This window comes from Cynocephalus volans, chromosome 3 (genome assembly GCF_027409185.1).
Source record: "Cynocephalus volans isolate mCynVol1 chromosome 3, mCynVol1.pri, whole genome shotgun sequence".
NCBI classification, from domain to species: Eukaryota; Metazoa; Chordata; class Mammalia; order Dermoptera; family Cynocephalidae; genus Cynocephalus; species Cynocephalus volans.
In genome coordinates this window covers 32,471,182-32,493,243 of record NC_084462.1, presented here as the reverse complement: position 1 = coordinate 32,493,243, position 22,062 = coordinate 32,471,182, and the positions used below count along the sequence as shown (strand labels likewise).

Sequence of the window (22,062 nt, the reverse complement as noted above, 5' to 3'; positions counted from 1 at the left end):
CCTCATCCCCTGCGGTCCCACCTTAGGGACGTCTGCTTGCTGTCCTTGGCATGTTCAACAGGTCTTCCTACCCTCGAGTCTTCGCTCCAGCTCTTTTCCTGCCTGGAGATTTATTGGCCGTCCTCTAGAACGCTCTGGCTTCAGCCTTCCTGGGCCTCCGTGTGATTCTCTCCTTCCATGGCCTCATCTCCAGCTCCTCCAGCCCCTGTCACCTCCTCTCAAGTCTTGCTTCTCTTTAAGGCAGGCTGTGCTTACCTCCTCGACTCAGCTATTTAGTTTATCCATTGACCCGCTGATGGACATCTAGGTTGTTTCCACTTTTTTGGCTATCATGAATAATCCTGCTGTGGACATTTATGTAAAGTTTTTGCGTGAGCATATGTTCTCGATTCTCTTAGGTAAATACCTAGCAGTACAATTACTGGGTCACGTGGTAACTCATGTGTCACTTTTTGAGGAGCTGCCAGACTGTGTTCCAGCGGTGGTGCCATTTCACACTCCCACCGGCAATGAATGGGGATTCCGGCTTCTCCACATCCAGCAGGCTCATATCATTGTCTGTGTTGGGACCTTTGCGGGTGGTGCAGCGCATTCACTGTAAAGAAGTGTGTGTGGGTGGAGTTAGTGCATATGCGTGGGGCCGAGGCTTGGCTGGTGTCTGCTGCCTCGGGTGTCTGCCCCGCACAGCCCTGCTCTCAAACCTATGGCTTCAAGGATGTTTTTGCCTGTTACCTAGCTCATAGACCTGTGTGTGAGGGGTCTGGGGACACAGCCTGGCATGTGAGAGATCTGGGGACCCAGCCTGGCATCTGAAGGGTTTGTGACCCAGTCTGGACAGTGGGCTTGAGGGGTCTGTGAGCTCCAGACCCAGCCCTAGCTTGACAAGTGTCCCAGTCGGCAGGTGCAGGTAAAAGAGCCCAGCAGTCTGCTTTTCTGACTGCAGCCACTGTCACAAGGGTGCAGTGGCCACGGGGGTTTTGATCTGCATTTCCCTGGTGACTGATGATGCTGAACATCTTCTCGAGTGCTTATTAGGCATTTTATATCTTCTTTGGAAAAATGTTTATTCAGACATTTTGCCCATTTATAAAAATGGGGTTATTTGTCTTTCTATTGTTGAACTGTGAGAGTTCTTTATATATCCTGGATACTAGACTTTTTTCAGATATATGATTTGCACATATTTTCTCCTATTCTGTGGGTTGTATTTTCACTTTCTCGATTGTGTCCTTGGAAGCACAAAAGTTAATTTTGATGAAGTACAATTTATCTTTTATTTTCAGTCACTTGCGCTTTTGATGTCGCATCTAAGAAACCATGGCCAAATTCAAGGTCACGAAGATTTACCCTTATGTTTTAAAATAATTTCGTACCGTTAGTTCTTTTTCCTCCCCTGCCTCGACCTCCCACTGCTACCACTGCCCCCAATTTAAGAATAAACTTTTCACCACGAACTTTGGCTACATGGCCCAACCTACCTTTTCAGGATTAACTCTTGGTTTCTTGGCTTAGTCTGACAGATGACTCGTGGCTTTTCAAAAACAGCAACACTTCAGCCTGTCTTCCCTGGATGGAGGATATCCCTATCCTGCCCCCACCCATCCCCACTGGTTCCATAAAGCCCCCACCTGGATGGGATTCTTTCAACTTACATAATGTTGTGCTTTATGAACGTGTCTTTCTTTGCTATAGGTGTTTGTTATTACTGTTGTGGTTTTTAGGACAGTGGCATCCTATCCATTTCTGTACAGCATAAGGACCAAGAAAAGTATCTTGCCGAAAGCAAATGCTCCATAAATGTCTTTTGAATTGAATGGAATTATTCTAGGTTTGGATGCTGGGCCCAAGAGGAGAAATGAATGTCATTATCCACAACCCTAATGCATTAGGAAAAAAACCTCTGAGCTCAAATACAATTAATTCTCATTTAGGGGAAAAAAGAATTTTCTATTTGAGATGATCTAACAGATACAAACAACTATTAGCCCAAATTTAACAGCCTTGAGGGAAAACTGAAATATGCAGGTTATAGCCGGATAAACAAAAACCAGACGAATTATTGTGGAATGACTCTAGGACACAGCAAAATCCATCGGATTGTCAATAAAAATATGGCTTGCAATTTCGTTCCTATTAAGGGTCTTTCTCATCGCTTTAAAATCAGGCACAGTTAGTACAGAAAAACAAGGCTAAATAAAAAATGTAGTTTTACCAGCTTCTACTTAGGGGACAGAGATGCAAAAAATTCCATTGATTCAAACCTGCTTTTGAGTAAATGTATTTGTTTATTGCTTGGTTGAAACCCACAAGAGTGGTTTCTTATGACTGTACGTACATGTGTATATTATTAAAATCAAAAAGACTTTCTCCCTCACTCTCCTGGGAATGTGGGGGGCTGGATCTGGCAAAGGCAGAGGCCACCCAGCACTGGACAGACAGACGCCCCTCCCGCCTGGCTCAACAGCTAGGACCCAGTCCCAGGTGTGGAGGACACAGGCCTGAAAGACACTGTCTCTCCACCAGCCTTTTGACATTCACAGAGAATTCTGTCTTTGGGAAATTCCAATGCCAGATCCCAAACTAAATGTAGAAAAAAAAAAAAAAAAAAGAATGGTCTCAAGGTGGACAATGGTGGTGGCTGCCTGAGAGCTGGAGGTGTAGAAAAGAGGTGCGAGGGATCTCGGGACGGGGAATGGAAGTGTTCTGAACCTTGACTGGGGAGGCAGCTTCACAGGTTTGTCTAACTGTCCACACTCATCAGATTGTACACTTTAAGTGGATGCAGTTTATTGTACTTATGCCTCCACAGAGCCTGTTAAAAAATATACATGGGAGCAGAGAAGGCATGCTATGGAACCAGATATGTTTTCTGCAGAGAGGGCCAGTTCCTGGGGGTTGAGATAGTTCCGAAGGCCCCCTCCTCAGTCTTCTCCCTTCCAACATATGACTCATCGTGCAGGATTCAAGCATTGTTTCCAGAAAAAGCCATTGCTACTTAGCACGAATGGAGAGACATATTTGTGCCACAAAACTCTGGGTTGATCTTCCTGCAGACAGCCCAGGAGTGGATGGATCAGGGGCAGTGACAATGGGGGGGGGCGGGGAGGCAGGGTGTGCCCACATGGCCTTGTGGAGAGAGCTGGGGGCCTCTTGGTGTGGGGAGCACCAAGAGAAGGGCTGGAAGAGCTGAGTGGGAAAGGGGAGGGAACATAGGATAGCCCACTCCAACTTCCCAGGGATCAGGAGGAAATTCCTAAGCATGACTTTGAAGCTCACCCCTGACTGCTCAGCTGGTTAAGGGAGCAAAGACTGTACTTGTCAACAGGACAGATCACTGGTAACCCGCAGGTCTTCTTGGTCTCTGCACGTGAACTGGGAAGGCGGGATTATACCCTGGCCAGCATGGAAGTGCTGGCGAACTCTGTGCTCCCTGCTGCCATGATCCAAGTGCAATCTATACCACGGCTCAACCAGCCCACCTTCTTCAGCTGCCAGTTGGAACAGCATTCCTGGCCTTGTGCTGTGGCATCAAAAAAGAAGGAGAGCCTGATGGTTAACGAATTGGACTCTGAGCCTGCTTGAGAAATGCAAGATCTACCATCAAATAATTTTACGACCCTGGGCAGTTACTTTAGCCCCAAGGGACTTTGTTTCCTCACCTTTAAAATGGGGATAATTATAGGATTCACTTCAAAGGGTAGTTTGGGAGATTGAATGAACTGATGAGAAGGGTACGTGTGTATCTGTTACTATTACTCTCCCTGACCTCACCCACCATTGCACAACTGAGGCCTGGCTCCTGCTTCTCCACAGACTTCTTCCTTCCCTGTGGACTCTTGCGCGGCCTCAGGTGGCCAGCACATCCCGGCCCTAGTTCTTTCCCGGCACTCAGGCACGGGCTTCCTGCTTCCTCCAGAGCCTCCAAGGGTCGATGCCCCAAGAGCTTCAACAATCCTGCTGGGCTGCTGAGTCCCCCAGTGGTTCCCCTCTCACCAGGCCCTTCTGGCTGGCTCTGTGGGCTACTTAGTGTGGCCCCCACACCGCCACTTCATTTCCCTGGTTTGGTCTAGATCCTGCATGCCTTTGCTTGGAATGAACCAGATTCTTGGAAGAACTGGGCTTTGGATTGGGATCTTGGACCTCAGCTCTGCCTCCCTAAAGCTACCCCTATGCTCCACTCACGCCTGGGTCCTGAGCCGGCATGGCCTCTCCCTGGACTCACTGAGGCTTCCCAGCTCTCGGGGATGGGAGGCAGAGGAGAAGGGCTGTGACTGGTTTCTGTTGCCGGCTTGTTCTCTGGCTAAATCCAGGCAAACCTTCTATAAAAGCCAGCCCTGATCCGCCTCGACCATGCTGGAATTTAGAGCCTGCCACCTTCACAGAAGACGTGGCCTGGTTGTGCTCATGTGAGAGAGGGAGAGAGGGTAGGTGCAGATGCTCTGAGATGTCACTGGCCCTGAGATTCAGGCCCAGGCCCCCAGCATTGCTGAGCATCCCTTGCACTCCAGGCTTATCCTGGGTCTGTTCATTCACGTAATGTCACTTAACCAGTGATAGTGACCCTGAGGAAGTCGAAGCACACCCCATGTTTTGCCTTCCACTGAGGAGACTTTATTTTTTCCTCTGCCCTCTAGAAGCTGACACTCGCACTGTCCAGGTGGCTTCTCCCTCCTCTCTCCAACCAGACTGGTTCCTCTCACACTGACTGTTCCCACCCTCCTACCTGGGCCCACGAGCATGTCTGGGAGCTTGTGCCAGGCCGTGTCTACCCTGGCCTCACCCACAGACTCAACATGGCCCCGGCCACACGGCAGTGTCCGTCCCCACCAGCAGCAAGCACGCCACTTGAGCACGCTTGATTCAGCATTCAGCATTTGCACACGATCCACCGTGTGCCATGCCCTTATAACCCAGAGAAAACACATCCCTGGAAGAGTGGATGCCCCCCCGCCCCCCGCAACGGGGCCTTTGGCACTGTGAGCTATGCCAAGTCAGCTAGAAACTAGATCTCAGAAGGGTAAACCTGCGTTGACGAGTCAATTTCTGATCTCATAAGTTTCTCTCAGGAAAAAAAAAAACAACAGCCTAAATTTCTGCTTCAATATCCCATAACTTGACCCAGGAGAAACAGAATGTTTGTACAGTTTTGTTCAAATTAAGATGACAGAATATCTACTTTCTGAGTGTTGATCCTCAGCATTTGCTAGATTTTCCACTAGAGTTGGAAACTAGTTCCTTTCTATTTAGTCTCTCCCTCCCCTTCATCCTGCCTTTGAATGTGCTCTCAGGTAACAAAGCCTGTCACTGCCCCCCACCTGTCTTCCCCGAAGGCAAGCTTCCTGAGGCCTCTCACATCTGGCTCCCTTCCTCGCCACCTGCAGAAAGCACTCTCCCCCCCACCGTTTGGCTTCTCTGCTCCTACGGCTAGCACACAGCGTCCTCTTTAGCTTACGGGACCTCTGGGCAGCAGGACTTGACTCCGCCGTTCCTTGGATGGTGTGACACCTGCCTTTCTGGTGACACCTGCTCTGGCCTGTCACCCCCTAACTGTGGAGCTGCATTAAGGTCTGTCCCAGGACCGCTGCTCTGCTCCCCCCAGCACACACCCTGCTGTTCTGTCCTTAGCAACTGGTGGGTATGTTCAGCTGTGTAGAGAATAGCACTATTGGGATTCCCAAAGTCCTCCCCCGCAACTCACAATGCCCTAAACAGAAATCATGATTCACCCCCACAACCGTGTCCCCAATGTCAACAAATGGCACCACCATCGACCCAGCAAACCAAGGACTTGAGTGTCATCTTTGCCTCCCCCATCCGTTCCCCTGACCTCTCAACAACCAACTCCCACCAACATGACCTCCTAAACAGTGCTTAAAAACTTTTTATGTCAAAATAGTTTTTGACCTACAAAAGAGTTGCAAAAATAGCACTCTTCACTGCACACCTTCACCTATCTTATTCCAAAGCCCACATCTTATACAACCACAGCACAGCGATCAAAGCCAGGAAACTGACATGGGTGCAAGCCCATTAACTAATCCACGGACCTTACTGGAATTTCACCAGTCTTCTAGCTACGTCCTTTTTCTCCCCCAGGATCTGATCCAGGACCCACATTGCATTTCACTGTCATGTTTCCTTGGTCTCCTTCTATCTGGGACAATCATCAGTCATTCCTTAATGACTTTGACACAAAGAGTACTGGGCAGTTATTTTGCAGAATGCCCCTCAGTTTGGGTTTATCTGATGTTTTCTCATGACTAGATTGAAACAGTTATACATTTTTAGCAGGAAAACCACGGAGGTGATGTTGTATCTAGGATGTATCCTTCTCAGTGCATCCCATCGGGGGGTCAGTGTGTTTTATTACTGGTGATGTTAATCTCGATCACCTGGTTAAGGTGATGTCTTCTGGGCTCCTCAGCTGCAAAGTTATTATTTTCCCTTTACAAAGAGAGATACTTTGAAACTATACAAATATCTTATTTTTCATCCCATTTTCACCCACTAATTTTATCATCCATTGATAGTTCTGGGCTGCAGCAATTAGTGCTGTGATGATTGTCCAAAAGAGATTTTCTACTTCCCACATTCCTTCTGTATTTATTAGCTGGACTTCTACTGGAAAGAAGAGCTGTCCTTCCCCCCGCCCCAATTATCTACATCAGTATGGACTCATGGATATTTTTAAATTATATGGGTGATGACCCAATATTATCATTATTTTCTTGCTCAAATAGTTCCAGCTTTGGCCATTAGGAATGACTTCACGGTGGCTCCTCTGTTTTTTTGACGAGCACTATCTTATTTTTGTTTTTATTGACAACCTCTTTTTATTCTGACACCATAAGATTCTTTCTAGGCTCAACTTGTATTTTCCCTGTCCCATCTCTGGAATCACCAAAAATCTGGGCTCTAGCGGTGTTCATTGCTCCTGGAGTTTCACTGATTCTAGGCCCTCTCAGGATTAGGAAGTATTTGTATGGACACCAACCCATGCACACATTCATTTTTACTTCTAACGTACAGAACATATAGACAGTAGTCTCCCCTTATCCACGGGGGATATGTTCCAAGACCCCTAGAGCATGCTTGAAACCATGGAGAGAACTGAACCCAGTTGCCATCAATCAGATCACATTTCTGTCTGTGTGTTCCTCCCACAAACTGAAGCCTTTTCCATCTGAACTGAGCACTTATCACACACACTGCAGCTGTACTTTTGCAGTTTGAGGTGCGACAGCAAAACCGGCATGCATTTCTTTTTCTTCCTTCTTAATTTCATGGATAGAAAATTCGTTCTTTCTGTAGACATAGCAAGCTCAGCATATGATATTTCTTTCCTTATTAAAGTTGAGAACTTTCACCTTCTTATTTAAAGGCAGCACTTTCTGGCTTCTTCTTTGGCATATCTTAATGACAGGCGCCGCTACTCTTGCGCTTTGGGGCCATTAGGAAGTAGCATAAGGGCTCCTCCACAGGAGCATGGCAGCAGCGTGACAGCGGATCTGATGCCTGAGGTGGCTACTAGGTGACTAATGGGTGGGGGCGTCTACGGTGTGGAGGCGATTCATTTCCCCGGCGGGACGGAGTGGATGGTTCCAGATTTAAACTCATGAATTGTTTATTTCTGGAATTCCCCATTTAATGTTTTTGAAATGTGGTTGACGGGGGGGTAACTGTGAAAAGCAAAACCGCAGATAAGGGGGGACTACAGGTAGTGCATGTATGTGCATAGTATACTAGATATACACTCTAAGTATATACATGTATATCTAAGTATATGCTACATATGTACAAACATATATAAATATACCATATACACACTAAAAGTGTACATGTAGCTTATTTCATGTATACACATATATACGTACAACATATAAAATAAGATCATACTGATACCTCCCATTCCAATCCAACATCCCAGCACTCAGTCTAACCATCTCCCTCTCCCTCCTGTAACCTCTCTCTCTCCAACAGCAAGAAAACTGGTTCTCTTCATCCATACCGTAAATACTTACTTGTTCAGTCCTAGTGCACACCTACAGCAACTTCAGAATTGCTAACCCAGACCCCGAGGAAAACTAGCTTAGTTACTGGAACATAATGTTTGCAGGGGTTCTTTTTCTCTAACCTTGCACTATCCAGTCAAAATTGTCCCCACTGTTCTCCACGGTTCTTAGATGAGTGTCTTTCTTCTCCACCCTCTTTGGTGTGGTTGTGTGATTCATTCACCATATAGTCAGGTTCATGTTTTCTACCATCTGCATTCTGCTTAGGGTTCTCTTCCCCACATCCTGGTTGAGTTTATTATTATTTTTTGGCCATCTGAATCATGACCATGGTTCTACGGGTCAGAACTTTACAAAAGGACATATTCAGAGAGATGTACTGCTCTCCCATCGCCCAAGCTAGCATGCTCCTGTCCCCACACTTGTTCCTGCTCATTCTCACCCAATCCCGGCAGGTGACCAGTCTTACTAGATTCAAGTTCATCCTTCCTGTCTCTTTTGCACAGATGAGCAGACACAAGTTTTCATTTTTATATTGCCATTTGTCTTACATGACGGTGAGCAAACTATACATATGCTTTTGTGCCTTGCCTTGTTCATTTAACAATGTGTTAAAATCACTCCATATCAGTTCACAAAGGTCATCTACCTTCTTTTTTACAGCTGCACACTACTCCACTGTGTGGGTACTGCAGGTTATTCAACCACTCTCCTATGAATAGGCATTAAGGCAGTTTCTAGTATTTCGCAATTGCAAACAATACTGCAATGTACAAATCGCATTTTTATATTGTTGCAGATGTTAGAGATGTATCTTCAGAGTAGATTTCTGGAAGTGGGATTGCTGGACCAAAGAGTAAGTGTATATGCAGCTCTTTCTCTCCAGAAAGGTGGTACCAGTTTGCTTTCCACCAGCACTCTGTGTCTGTTTCTCCAGAACTCTGACAGCAGAATGTGGCGCCCAACTTTTACATCACTGTCAATGTGACAGGTGAGACATGATATCTCAGTAAGTTTCCCCAAGTATGAATGAGCTGAAACATTTTTTCATTACATTTGAGGGCCGTTTTAATATCCTTTTGGAGACCTGTCTGCTTGTGTCTTTTTCCCATTTTTCTATCAGGTTTTTGGTCCATCCTTCCTCAATTTTTAAGAACCCTTCATATAATAGGGATGTTAGCCTTTGTGGTATATGTCACAAATATTTTCCCCAGTAGATCAGGAGTCTTTGTTTATGGTATGACATTGCCATGCAATTATTTTTTTTATGTTAATGTGCACAAATGCTTCAATCTTTTATTTTACTGCCTCTGGATTTGCCCTACATCAAAGTTAAAGAGAAGTTCACCCATTTTGGGATAATGCTTCTATAGTTCCATATTTTACATCCAGATTCTTTATCCATTTGGAATTAATCTTGTATATAGTGCCAAGTAGGGGTCTAATTTTACCCCTAATCAGCTTCTGACTTTGTCTACCTCTCGTTATCCCCACTGCCATTACTTGAGTTTAAATGACTAACTTTTAAGATCATATCATCGCTTAACTGAAGTACTTGCCTCTAGCTCAAGGCTATTCTATTCTCCAAACTGCAAGCCCAAGTGATCTTCCTAAATATAAATCAAATCATGCCCCAACCCTCTTATGAAAACCTTCCAATGGCTTCCTGCGGAGTTTGGCATAAAGCCAAGCTCCCCAACACCCCTGTAGGGCTCTACACTACCTGCCTCCTGCCTGTAGATCCGGCCTCACGTCTGGTCACTGTGCCCCCCACCCCCACCCGCGAGTCTGTGTTCTAACCTTTTCGGTCCAGGAGACTTGGTTTTCCCATCTTTAAAATGAGACTGATAGGAGTCCTCTCAGAAATAATGCAAAAACAATGAAATTTTGTCAGTGAGGTACTGTGAAAATCCAGGGAGAAGAACGTTGCTAACCACAGACATATGTCTGAAATGTCTCATAAAGGAAGCAACTAATGAGGAAAGATAAAGGTGAAACAACAGTGCAAGACTTCAGGATATTACACATTTTGAAGAAAGGTACAGATTGCCTGTTAGGAAAACCCTACCTGTCTCTGTTACACAGGGTTGGTCTGAAGAGTAAATGAGTCAGTACATTTACAGTGCCTGGAAGAATGCCTGGCATATAAGAAGTGCTCATTAAATATCAGCTAGCTATTTTTCTTTGGGGGGGAAATTGTGTCACAAAATGCATAATGTTGTTGATAAATTAAGACTAAATTATCCAAATTTATTTGATACGTAAAAAAAAAAAATTAGTATTTGGCCTCATGTAATCACTCGGCTATTTTATACAACAGCATCCTAATTAACTGAAAATTCCTGGATGGCAGAGACTCCATGTTTCACCTGTCTTTCCAAGTAACTTGTTCAAACCTTTCCTTCAAGAACTGAACAAGCTGAAGTCCAGCTGAATGCCGGGAAGCTTACGTTTCACAGGACCTGAGGGTTGGAAGGGACTTTGACATCACTCGTCCAATCTTCCCATTACAAGTTATAAGAACTTGCAGTTCTCATGGTTTTCAAAGCACAGGCCAGGGCTGCTGTTTTATTGCCTCAGAAGTGGAATCCTGTGCACCTGATTGGGTCCTTGTTGGAAGACTGAAGCTTTCCCAAGGCCTCACTGTCATCACTGTGGACATCATTGTATATATCTGCCACGGTGCTTGTCCACATACTTTCCATTTATTACCTTATTTTACTGACACGACACCTCTGTGTGGTAGGTACTATTATGATCCTGACATTACAGACTTCAGCGGAAGCTCAAGGAGCTTCAGCGTCTTGTCCAAGGTCATAGCTAGCAAGCAGTGGAGCTGGGACTCAGACCCAGATGGTCTTACTCATGAGTTAGCCAGTGGGCTAATGAGAACTACCTAAAGGAACAGCGCAGACCAGCAATTCCCAAAGTGCATTCCGCAGAACCCTAGCTCCAAAGGACGTTTACAGGTGTTAGGTGAAACAATGGACTCTGCATTCGAATAAATCTGGGAATCACTGGGCTCCACAAAGTTAAATGGGCTTGCTTCACTGCAGGACTTATCAGAGCCCTCACCACGCAGCATGCATTGCACACACAACGGGTGGGGCTGAGCGGTCTTTCCCATTCCAGCCAACTAGCTTCTGGGAAATCCTGAAAGAAGGCAGAGATACTGTCTTCATCTGGAGCTGGCTACATTTCAAAGTCACTGCAGGTGGCTGGGCACAGTGCTGGGCAGATCAGCCCTCAGCACAAGGAGGGCCCTCTCTAGGGGGAAGCCACAAGCTCACTCTATAACATCTTTAAGCCCCCAGAATCCAATACTTAGGCTTTCAAAACTCGACTGCCATTTCTATGAAGTTGGACAAGCCATTTGATCCTGACAAGCCTCAGCCTCCTCATTGGTAAAGCAGAGATGTAACACCTGCCCCACAGGTATGTTATGATGGTCAAGTGAAATAATACAGAATATTTAAAGCACCTAGCATCATTTCTGGCCTTCAGAGGCTCTGTAAGAGATGGTGGCTTTCTGCTCCCTTCCTCACAAACTTTTCTCCTCCAAAGAATGACTTATGTAATCCTTACTGAGGTTTGTGGGATAAGGCTGACATACAGAGTGACATGGACCTCCAGTTGGACACAAGAACACACAGAAAGTAAATCCTCCTAGCACCGCCCAGAGGAGTTAACTGTGCTGCAGGCTGTGTGTGAAGTGTCACTTCCTGATTGCCAGTCTCACTGAGATGCAGGGCCCATCGGCCTTCAGGAGCCACATGTAGCTCAGCCAGCTCCTGGCCCACCTTGGCAGTGTGGTAGTAGCCTCACCCCCATGGAGCATGACACGACAAAGTGTCTGAGGTCCTGGGCTGCCTTTGGCCAGCCAGTGTCCACCACATTGGAATCTCCTTTCCTGTTCATGGCCAAACCCAGACTCAGGCTCTGTAGAAACTTTACAGACATGACCCTAGCCTTCTGGGAACAGTACCAAGCAGTCAAGAAAATTGATAAGCGTCCCTGGAATGCGGGGCCCATCACCTATGATACTCGGCCCTGAATGCCACAGGGAAGAACCCTGAGGAGGCCACGTGGTTGCAGCCTGTGTGTCCCAGCAAGGGGGCTGCGAGGACACCAGCATATCACAGAACCACCTTCCCACAGCCAATGCCATGGCTCAACGGGGGTCCTCATGGGGTGGACCCCCAGTAATGTCTCACACTTGGCACTTTGCACACCCCCAGCTCCCAAGCCCGGCAGGGTGTATGGTGAGGACAGTCTGGGACAATCTGGTGCCCATGTTTGGTCTTCCTCTGCCCTGTCCCCTGTGGGAACCCAGACTGTGTCCTATACCAATGGCCTAAACTCCACCAGCACTAACTCTTCAGGACCCACCCTTTATTCTGATGGCCATGTTCTCAGACCCTCTCAATTTCAAATAAGCAATGTCTTTGAAAACCATCATTCAACAGATGCTGCTGCTCCAAAGAGAAATGAAAACTCTTTGAACTAAATGATCAGGGGACGAGGCTACCGTGAGGCTCTGCACCTGCCCTGCCGAGCCTCACTGCGTAGCACACGAAACCCCTTTTCAGTAGGAGGCTCCCCTTCCCTTCTTGTCCTTCAGAAGCAGCAATGTTGTTTCTTTATTAATTCAGTGATATGAAAACAGCCTAAGAAACCAACATTTCTTTGGAAAAACAAAAGTCTGAAAGCAAGCCTCAGTAATGATAATAGTTGTTTTAGGGTGGTAGGATTATGGATGACTTAAATTTGTATTTTCTAAATTTTCTGTAATGTTGCTGTGCCTTTAGCAAAAAAGAAAAAGATTAGCAGCAACTTTCACGTACGTGGCTGTTGAACTGAACATCTCTGGGAGACGTGGACACCACGCTATTGTTCACAGTGAGCTCCTTATCCCAGCCGAACACGAACACAAAACCTGCCTGAATTACCTTCTGTGTCTGGAGAATAACCAGCTCAACCTCCAAGGAGATACAAAACCTTTACCTAAGAATCTGTACTGGAAAACAATTTACAATTGTAATTGTGGTTTTCTGGAAAGAACAGCTCATCAACCCATTCTGTCAAGAAAGAAATAGTGTGGTAATTCTTCCTTCCAGTTGAGTCCTCTTTAGGCAAAATCAAATACATGTGCATTTACTTCTGGATACCATCTAGGAAATCAAGCATCCCTGTTCCACACACGTGGACCACGACAGCCACTTGTCAGAGATAATTAGAAAGAGGGAATTGGGCACTGGAAATAGAAATGGCAGAGAAAGAGCCTGGGGCCCCCAAAGTGTCTGGACAGTCTCAGCAAGTAGAAAGTGCATAACCCCGTGCTGCCTCCATGGCGGTCTGTGGGGAAGAGGGTAGGTGGCAGGGACGCACATGGGTGGCATGCAGGCAGGTGCTAACCACCCTGAAGTAATAAAATCAGAAAGTTTTGAATATTTTGAGAGAAGATGAGCCAGAGGAACAAAAACAAAAGGCTCTCAGTATTCCCATCACCTGCAATGAGGCAGAATGGATTTGTACATGCTGCACTGGAATGCAAGCGGAGGTGGCAGATGCAAATGGGGTAGAGCCCCCACTCACGGTGTCAGTGTATGTAGGCACAGGTACTTCCCTCCTGTATTCTCTCACATCTCTCTAGTGTGTGTGGTGGGTTTCCCAGCATTAGAAGTCCCTGCTCAGTCCCCAACTCTGTTCTCCTGCAAGGTGTAGAGTTCTCCTGCTTTCTGGGAATCAGATTCCCATGGAGGGAAAGGGATTACTGGGTTTGCCTTGTACCACGTGGGGTCCTGCTCCCAGAACCCTGGCCCACCTTCTGGGGCAAAGCCCTCCTTCCTGGGGTGTTCAACTCCAACGTGCTCTCAGTTCTGTTCCCTGACCCTGGCTCTGGAGGCCAAGTGGCTGTAGGATGTCACCCGCTCCTGTGCTCCCTGAGGACAGGGGTGCCTTCCACGTGCGGAGGGATGGCCGAGTGCTGCGATGCCAGTGGCACCCGAGGCTCGCTGCCCTGGGCACAAGGAGGACACAGTGTGTGGATGATGTGTCACTTGAAAGACGAAGCTGTCAGAGAACACGTCCATCATCAGATTAAATTTAGTTACGGGACAAAAGAATCCTCACCTGTTGTGCTGTTGATGAATTAACAGGGAAGGAACGCAAGCCTCTCAGAGATGAAGGTGAGGAAGGGTAGAATGTACTGATGGGGGACGAACAGAGGACAGGCCACAAGGTCCTCCCCAGCCCACCGAATCTGAGCGAGTCTGACACCCCTCATACAGGGACGGACACCCTCGACCCGTCTCCATGGGGCATGCCTTGCCCTAAGAACATCCCATCACAGCTAGCAGCTGTTTAAAGAACCTCCAGGCTGCTGCACTGTTCACACCCTGTCCGTGGCACGGACTCTGAGGAGCTGCGGTCTGCAGCTCGGGGGGACGCCATGCAGAATCTGCAGGGATGTTGGCAGGTGCACAGGTGATCCCTGTGCCCACCCTCATATGCAGGTAAGCAGGCCATCAAATTCAATGTGCATAAAAGCACGTGGGGACCGAGGGAGGGTGGACTACAAAGGGGCTCAGGGGAATCTGGGGGCCACAGACTGCTCTAAATCTCGATTGTGGTGTTAATCCTTGACCATGTATGTTTGCCAAAACTTGCAAAACTATCAATATAAAGAGTAAGTCTTACTTTAAAAAATGAAAAGAAAACACCCAATTATATAAAAACTGAGATAGCATTCTAAATTAAAAAAAAAAAAAAGCTGGGATACTATTGTGGGAAAGTAAAATATTTTGGCCCCCAAAATATATTTCTTTGACATATTTCAACTTATGCTTTTTCTTCATATTGATCTAAATTTGTCAGAGATTTTTATTAATGAAACTTCAGGGGAGAAGAGGAAGTTTTCCCTTGGCCTCTGTACTAGGTGTAAACTGGGCCTGTCCTGGGCAAACAGGGACGTCTAACCTCTCACTCTAAGGTCTAACACATAGCCTTGTCCATCACAGATGCTCGTTAAATAGTTGCGGATTGACAAGGAAAAGTACTTAGAGATGTTTGCTAAGGCCCCACTGTCAGGAGTCTGTACCAGCATCTGTAACAAGTTCCTGAAGGGTTCACGGTGTGCATGAACCATGCTTGAGACGCAGGATGGGAGCCCCAGCCTGTGCTCCTGGCACTCGGGGCTGTCCACACACCTTCCCTGCCGGCCACCCCACCGCCTGCCTTGGCGCCCACGTGGTGTTCCGCCTGCACGCACCTCCCGGGCCCCCCGCCCGCCCGCACATTGGCTCTTACATGCCACTTGCCCACATTCCTTTACGCCTGCTTCCAGTGTTTCTGTGTGCCCTGCAGTGGTCTAGAGAGTATTTAGGGGCTCCAGGACATGGGAGATGCTCCCAGGATTCACCAGATGGCACAGCAGAGCACCCAAGACCAAGAGCTTGAAAACTGGCACTGCCCCACCCAGGTCTCAAGTTTCTCATGAATGAATAGGGGGTGGGAAGGTGCTACTAACTCCCTGACAGGGCAGCTGGGAGGACTCACCCTGTCACTAAAACCAAAAATGGTCTTATCATCAGCATCTTTGCTCCCTGTCTCCACCCAGCCCCAGCTCAGAGCACTGAGAGCTGGAACACTTAGCTCTGGGCTGGGCCCACCGCCTCCTGCCCCACCTGCTCAGCTCAGGGACTTAAGAGTACAGGATAAGAGCCATCAGGGGACTTAGGAACGGAGGAGGAGGCCACAGCGGGGCCCCCTTCTCTCTTCCTGGCGGCACCTTTACCTCTTGAGAGAAGTCAGATGCCATGGCTGGAGATGCAGCAGGAAGGAGACCCTTGGTGGGGGAGGCCAACCGCATGGGTGAGGCCCCGTGGAGCAGCTCTATTGCTGGTTTTCCTACAGCTGCTCCAGCTCAGGGACCCACCCAGATGTGGGCCACGGGGTAAGGGACCGGAGGCTGGCACTTTATTTTCAAATAAAACTTAGGCTCAAAAAGAAGCTGATGCTTGTCTCATCCAAATTAGTAGCCAGAGCTAACGGAGGCTGGTAACGGGGTGGCTGACAGGCGCTTGCAAGCAGGTGGGCTGAGTGCTCGGGGCCCGTTTCCTTGTTGATAAACACATGCTGCAAGACAGGAAATTACCCTCCTCAGTGCCTGTTTTATCTCCACTTAATTGTTGTTTGATAATAAATTACAACATCGAGTCCATTAATTAAGCCAACAATGTCCGTGGAACACCAATTTCTTCTGGGAGGTGCTGGTTACAGGAGCGCTGATTCAGTCTCTGTTTGCACACACAGCACTTGGGCAGCAGTTTAAAGAGATAACAAGGCCTGTGCCTGGCAGGGGACTCCTTGCACAGAGGGTGTGGGCTTGGGAAGCCGGAGCTTGGTGAACGAGCGGAGGGACAGCCTGGCAGCTGTCTGTGCAAAGGCTGCATCAATTTAGAACATGTGATAGAACAGAAAACATTAGATTTACTTTTAAAAATCAGCTGATGGAAAGCAACCAGGGCCACGTGTAGGTGTTCACCCTAGAGCTGGGGGAGCAGCAAGCAGCCTAATATGGTGTTGTTCCCTAATCAACTAAATGGAAGGAGCATTCGTTAGGAAAAGTTATGTATGCAGGTGGAACTGGAGAAAGATGAATTCCAATTATTTCCCAGCAAAGGCCTGGGTGCTGTGCCATGAATACCACTATGTTCCCAGTGGGAGGGGAACTCGGTGCTGGCTCCTGCCTAGGCAGGGAGTAAGTCAGTGGTCATCTTTAAAAGTCGACCACGCTGTCTGGGAGGTGGGTGATTTGAGCATTCCTGTGGGATCTGTCCAGCAGGTGGCCACTGGGCAGGACCCTGAGGGAGCAGAAGAAAGAGGAATAAAGGATCCGGACAGAAGGTAAAGGGAGGTCAAGTTCACAGGGTCTGCCCAGACCATGTTTGGAGATGTGGGTATCACAAGGGCATTAGAGGGTGCCTGGGCAGCCAGGGCAGGCGGGGAGAGCAGAGGCGCTGAGAGGAGGTGGCCACAGGGCCACAGAAGTCACTGCAGCTGCCTGAACGTCCTGGTCCTCAGGCTCAGCTGAGCGCTTCCTGAGGAAACCTTCCCCCGGAATACCTAGAGCAGAAGGTGACTGCTCAGGGCCCTGTGGGGATGCCCTCGGATCTCTGGGAGACATTTATTAGGTCACGTTCTCCTTCACGGGAGAAGCTGGCTCCTCAAGCCGGGCTTTGATTATGCAAATATCTAAATGGGATAGTCTCCATCACAGTCGGTGAGGACTCAGTTCCAATGCTGCTGGTTCAGAAGGCTGGAAAGAGAAGCCTGGCAGGTAAGAGTCCTCAGAGCAACTCCTGGCCTTTACCACATAATGCAGGTGGGGCAGGTGCTCAGGAGTGGGGCTCCCGGGCTCCTGAGGCTAGGCCTGAAGCTGCGGAGGTGGCACAGGAAGACAGGGTGGGGTTTGCACAGGCCCCGCGTCCCACCCTCGGGCCCCCTCTCAGGTCTTCCTAGCTCAGTATCCTCAGTATCACCAGTTTGCTCTCCCTCTCTGAGCCTTCGTGGCCCGAAATGCACTGGGCTGGACCGCCGGCCTTGCATTCGGCCTGTTCCAAGCACAGCTTCTTTCTTAGCCCCCGCAGGACGAGCTGTGCCAGCCCAAACACGTCACCCCCAGGTAGCCTCTCAGAGGTGCCCCATCACCCTTGGGGCAGGTCTCAACCCCTCAGACCAAGAGCAGCAGCACCTCCTGGGAACTTGTTAGAAACACAGAAATGCAGCACAGCAGACCTTCCGCACCTGCCTCCGCCTCTCGCTCAGCCTTAGCTCTCTGCACGCCCTTCCCTCTGGCGCTGCAAGCCCAGCCAAACCCCACCACCTTGTGCCTCCCAGCACCCAGCACCCTGGGCTTCACTCGCTGCCTGCGGGTTTCATGCCTCTTTACTTCTCTTCCTCTCAAGTGTAAACCTCTCAAGAGCAGGGACTCTATCTTATCAACTGCCTGTACACAATTGTGACTAGTGTCTATAGCAGTGATCAAGACGTCCTTGGTGAGTGCACGAATGAGTGAATGAATGAATGACGCATGGGTGGGGACACACACTAGATTCTTTAGTCCATATTGCCTCTACTGCTGACCCCTGTTTCCAGTGGGCAGTCTTCAGGGAGAGGAGCAGGTCTAGGTGTCCTGGTCATCCTCGTGCTCCCACAGGCATTTTACCAAGTGGTGGTGGGGCTCCATAAATAATCCTGAATTGAATGGATTTGAATTTAAAACACTTCCGTTGTCCTGCCAGGCCTGGGCTCCAGGGTGCTTTGCTCATGGGCACTTGCCTTCTGTGCCTCAGTTTTTATCTCCCAGACTTGCTTCAGAGATCAAAGTTCTCAGGATTTGACCAGTAACCTGTCTGATGTGGCTCATCCACCTTTGGAGGGAGCCTGAGGGTCTGGAGCAGGAGAACAACCTGCGGGGAGAGTGGAGGGACACAAGTCTGCTCTTTCTGGAGCTGGTCACATGGGAACAAAAAACTGCTACGAGCAGACAACACCATGAGCCTCTGTGCGTGCACAGTGGTGTGTGTGATTGACAGATGTGACGGTGCGTGGGAACGTGTGCACTCACACATCACGAGAGAGATGGGGACTCGCAGGTGCATTGGCCGGTGACTTCTGTTACAGACGCACCCACCAAGGCCCACAGGAGAGAGCACCTGTGAGTCTGGGAGAGAGCACCTGTGAGTCTGACGGAGACCCGACCACCCAGTGCTCCTCTGGAATTGGATATGACGCTTTCCCAGTCTGTAGCCTGCCTTTTGTTGCCATTAGCTGACAAAAATGTTTACAATTTTTACAAATGTCAAATCCCATCACATTTTTGGACGCATTTTCCCCCGAGCTTTGAGAGTTTCTGTTCATCTCATTGTGTGCACACATAAGCACGTGCACACACACGTGCATACTGCTGGCCAGCACAGAGCCGTCGGGGAAACTCACCTGTCAGGGCTCTTTGTTCATGTGTCGGTTGGTTGATCGTTCTGCCCTTTCCATGTTATCCTGGGCGTTCTCTGAAATGCACCTGCCAATGCCTTCACCCTCCCAGCAGCGCTCTGCTCCTGCACACACTTATGGCTGGTCACACTACCACCACCCTGCAATGGTCTTTCAGGAAGGACAAATCATGGATCTGCTAACTCCTTCCCTGATGTCGTAAGCAGGCACGTTTCATATCACGACAGTATTTGCACATATGCTGTATATCTGCACATAGCACATCACTCTGCAGCTTATTCACATTTCCTTTCAGTATGAAACGTGCACGTGATCCTTGTAAAATCTGTGTTGATGCAACCACTTACGAATCTTTCCCTAGCTTCTTTACAGCAACAACCAGAAAGCCTCCCACTTTCTCCTTAAAATTGTGGAATAGGTAACAACTACCAACTAGATGCCAGAAGTCCCAAAGCCTTGCGGGCGGGTGACTTTATTTCCTTCCTGGTCAGAGATGGCTCCTACCTGTGGCCCCCAGCCGTGGCACGGGTACAGTATTGCCGTGTGGTTCTCCAGAGGCCCCTGGTCCAAGCAGACATCTTTCGCCTTGTTGTTGCGAAGCTGCAGGAAGAGAAGAAACATCACCCCTCAGAGCTTATCTTGTGCAGGGGCTGCCCCCCAACCACAGTTCCACCACACCTTCCCCATGATAGGGAGGACCAAGGCTCAAGTCTATGAGGTGACCACTTGAGCAAGAAAGCTCAGGCCCTCCATGGGTGGTGGGGTGCTGGCACTCCACCCGCATCCTGGGCAGCCTGGCCCCACACTCAAGCTTCTCCATCCCTAGTATCACAGAGCATCTCAGGGAACCTTTGGACATAGGAAAAGGCACCTCAGAGAGGGGTCACGGTGGCCACTGAGATGTCTGAACAAATCCTAAGTGGGCCTCGGCACCAGCACTGGTTTTAATAACCTTGAGGATCACAGATTAGCTTCTCAGGATGTTACTGGCATACAGGCATAAAAACCAGTAAAAAAAGAAACTTATCATGAGAAGCTCTAGCAACATTTATACATCCAAAAAAATATGTATTGGATGTCTATGCTATGCACCATTCTAGGTGTCTGGAATGCACTGGGAAGGAAACAGTTTCTACCCCTGTACTTGCGCATGTCTCTTTGCAACTGAGGACCTATCTGATTTGGACCTCCAGGTGCACTGGGATTCTGCACTGGTATCCATCCCACCACCAGCCTACAGTCTTAGCGAGATGGTCTTCCCTGTATATATTTGGTCCCCTCAGGATTATATTCTCCATGGAAACCAAATTAACCTGGGATAAATCAAGAAGAGGGGCAAAGGGGCACCCTATTCTTCATTCACCAAATGTGTCTGGGCACAGACATCTGAGCAAATTTTTAAGGATTTAAAAATATTTTTAAGGGCCGGCCTGTGGCTCACTCGGGAGAGTGCGGTGCTGATAAAAATATTTTTAAGTTTATAGAGATAACACCATCTCATTGAGACATGTTGGAAAATATGGGTGAAAATAACAATGCTCACAACCTTTTTACACACTCAATTACTTTTTCTCCCCCAAATTTTGGACAATTTAGTTTTGTTCACTTCTGGTTGTGACGAGCAACTTTACACATACGGCTTTGTTCACACTTCAGATTTTCTTAAGAACAGAACCCTACACTGGGATTACAGTATCAAAGGCATGAACAACCCTAATGTTTTTAAAACAAGCTGCCTGACTGCCATCCGGAAGCTTTGAACTAATTCACACCCCTATCCACGAGGTATGTAAATACTTATCAGTCTGCAGGTTTTGAGAGGGGAAGATATTTTGTTTTTATAAATTTACTATCAGTAGTAAAGTGGAATGTTCTGTGTTCAGCAATAATTTCCCTTTCTGAGAATTGTCTGTTTATTTCCCTCATTGGGATCTTAAGTGGCTTTATCATAGATTCGTAAGAGCTCTTTACATATGAAGGACATGAATTTTTTGGGGGCATATTTGTTCCACATAAATGATTTCAGGCTCCTAGCCTTTTACATTTTGTTTTTGAGGTTTATGCAAGTGAATTTATCATTCAGTAATTTAACAGGTATTTGCTGAGGGCCTGGTAAGAGCCTGGCACTGTGCAACATTTAATGAACCCAAAGATAAACACGAGTCCCTGCCCTGACATCATGCACGGTTGGAAGGGCACACAGGCAGAGCCAGTGCAGTGACTGAAGTACTCCAGGGCTGACGAGGAGGACATCCTCACCCTGTTGAGGATTCAGAGACAACTGCTGTGGTACATGGATGTGCTGTTGCCAAAGTTCTATCTTCCACCAGGTAGCGGCAACATGGATTTTGGTTTATATTATTATGCTGTACATTTATGCTTTAGACACACTGTGTGTTATTTCACATAAATAAGGGTTAAAAGAACAAAAGGTGAGTAAGTAAACTAGGAGCCAAGGGAAGTTCAGACCACAAGGGTAGTATGAGCTGACCACAGGATTCTGAGCAGAAGAGTTGGTGGCCCCGTGTTTTCGTGCACAATGAAGTGTTTTTGTAGGTGCAAAGGCAACATTTCATCTTTGTAAGAGCTGGGATGTAAAGCATCCCTATATCTCTCTTTAGAAATTATTTTAAGACATCCCAGCTAATAGAGAAAAATAAAAATTTAGAAATCAAGGGGAAGTGACTTGTTATCTCTGTGGGCCTGGGCCCAACACTGCTGCAGGTTGAGGGGACCAGCCGACGCCTACTCGGAGGGGTCCGTCTTCCCATCCTACTGTGCTGGGGTCCTGGTGTGGCAAAAAGAATAAGTAAGAATGGGCATTCGAAATAGAGTTGTCTGAATAATGGTAATTTTTGTCATAGAATTGAATTTGATTAAAAAGTTATTCATAAAGAAGATATAAAATATATTAAAGTATTAATAATGTTAGGGTCTAAAATGCCAGATAATATTAACAAACACTGAAAAGGACTGATGAGGCAGACAGGAGAAAGTGTGTTCAAATTTGGCATGACATACCACTTGACCCCTA

General features: G+C 47.7%; 1 protein-coding gene across 1 annotated transcript in view; it reads right to left on the bottom strand.

Moving 5' to 3' along the window:
- Nucleotides 1–22,062, bottom strand: part of GALNT17 (polypeptide N-acetylgalactosaminyltransferase 17) — a 450,484-nt gene that overhangs the window by 5,742 nt on the left and 422,680 nt on the right. The window contains exon 9 of the mRNA XM_063089198.1: nt 19,533–19,628. Coding sequence (XP_062945268.1) covers nt 19,533–19,628 — 96 coding nt within the window. The remainder of the gene's footprint in view (nt 1–19,532; nt 19,629–22,062) is intronic.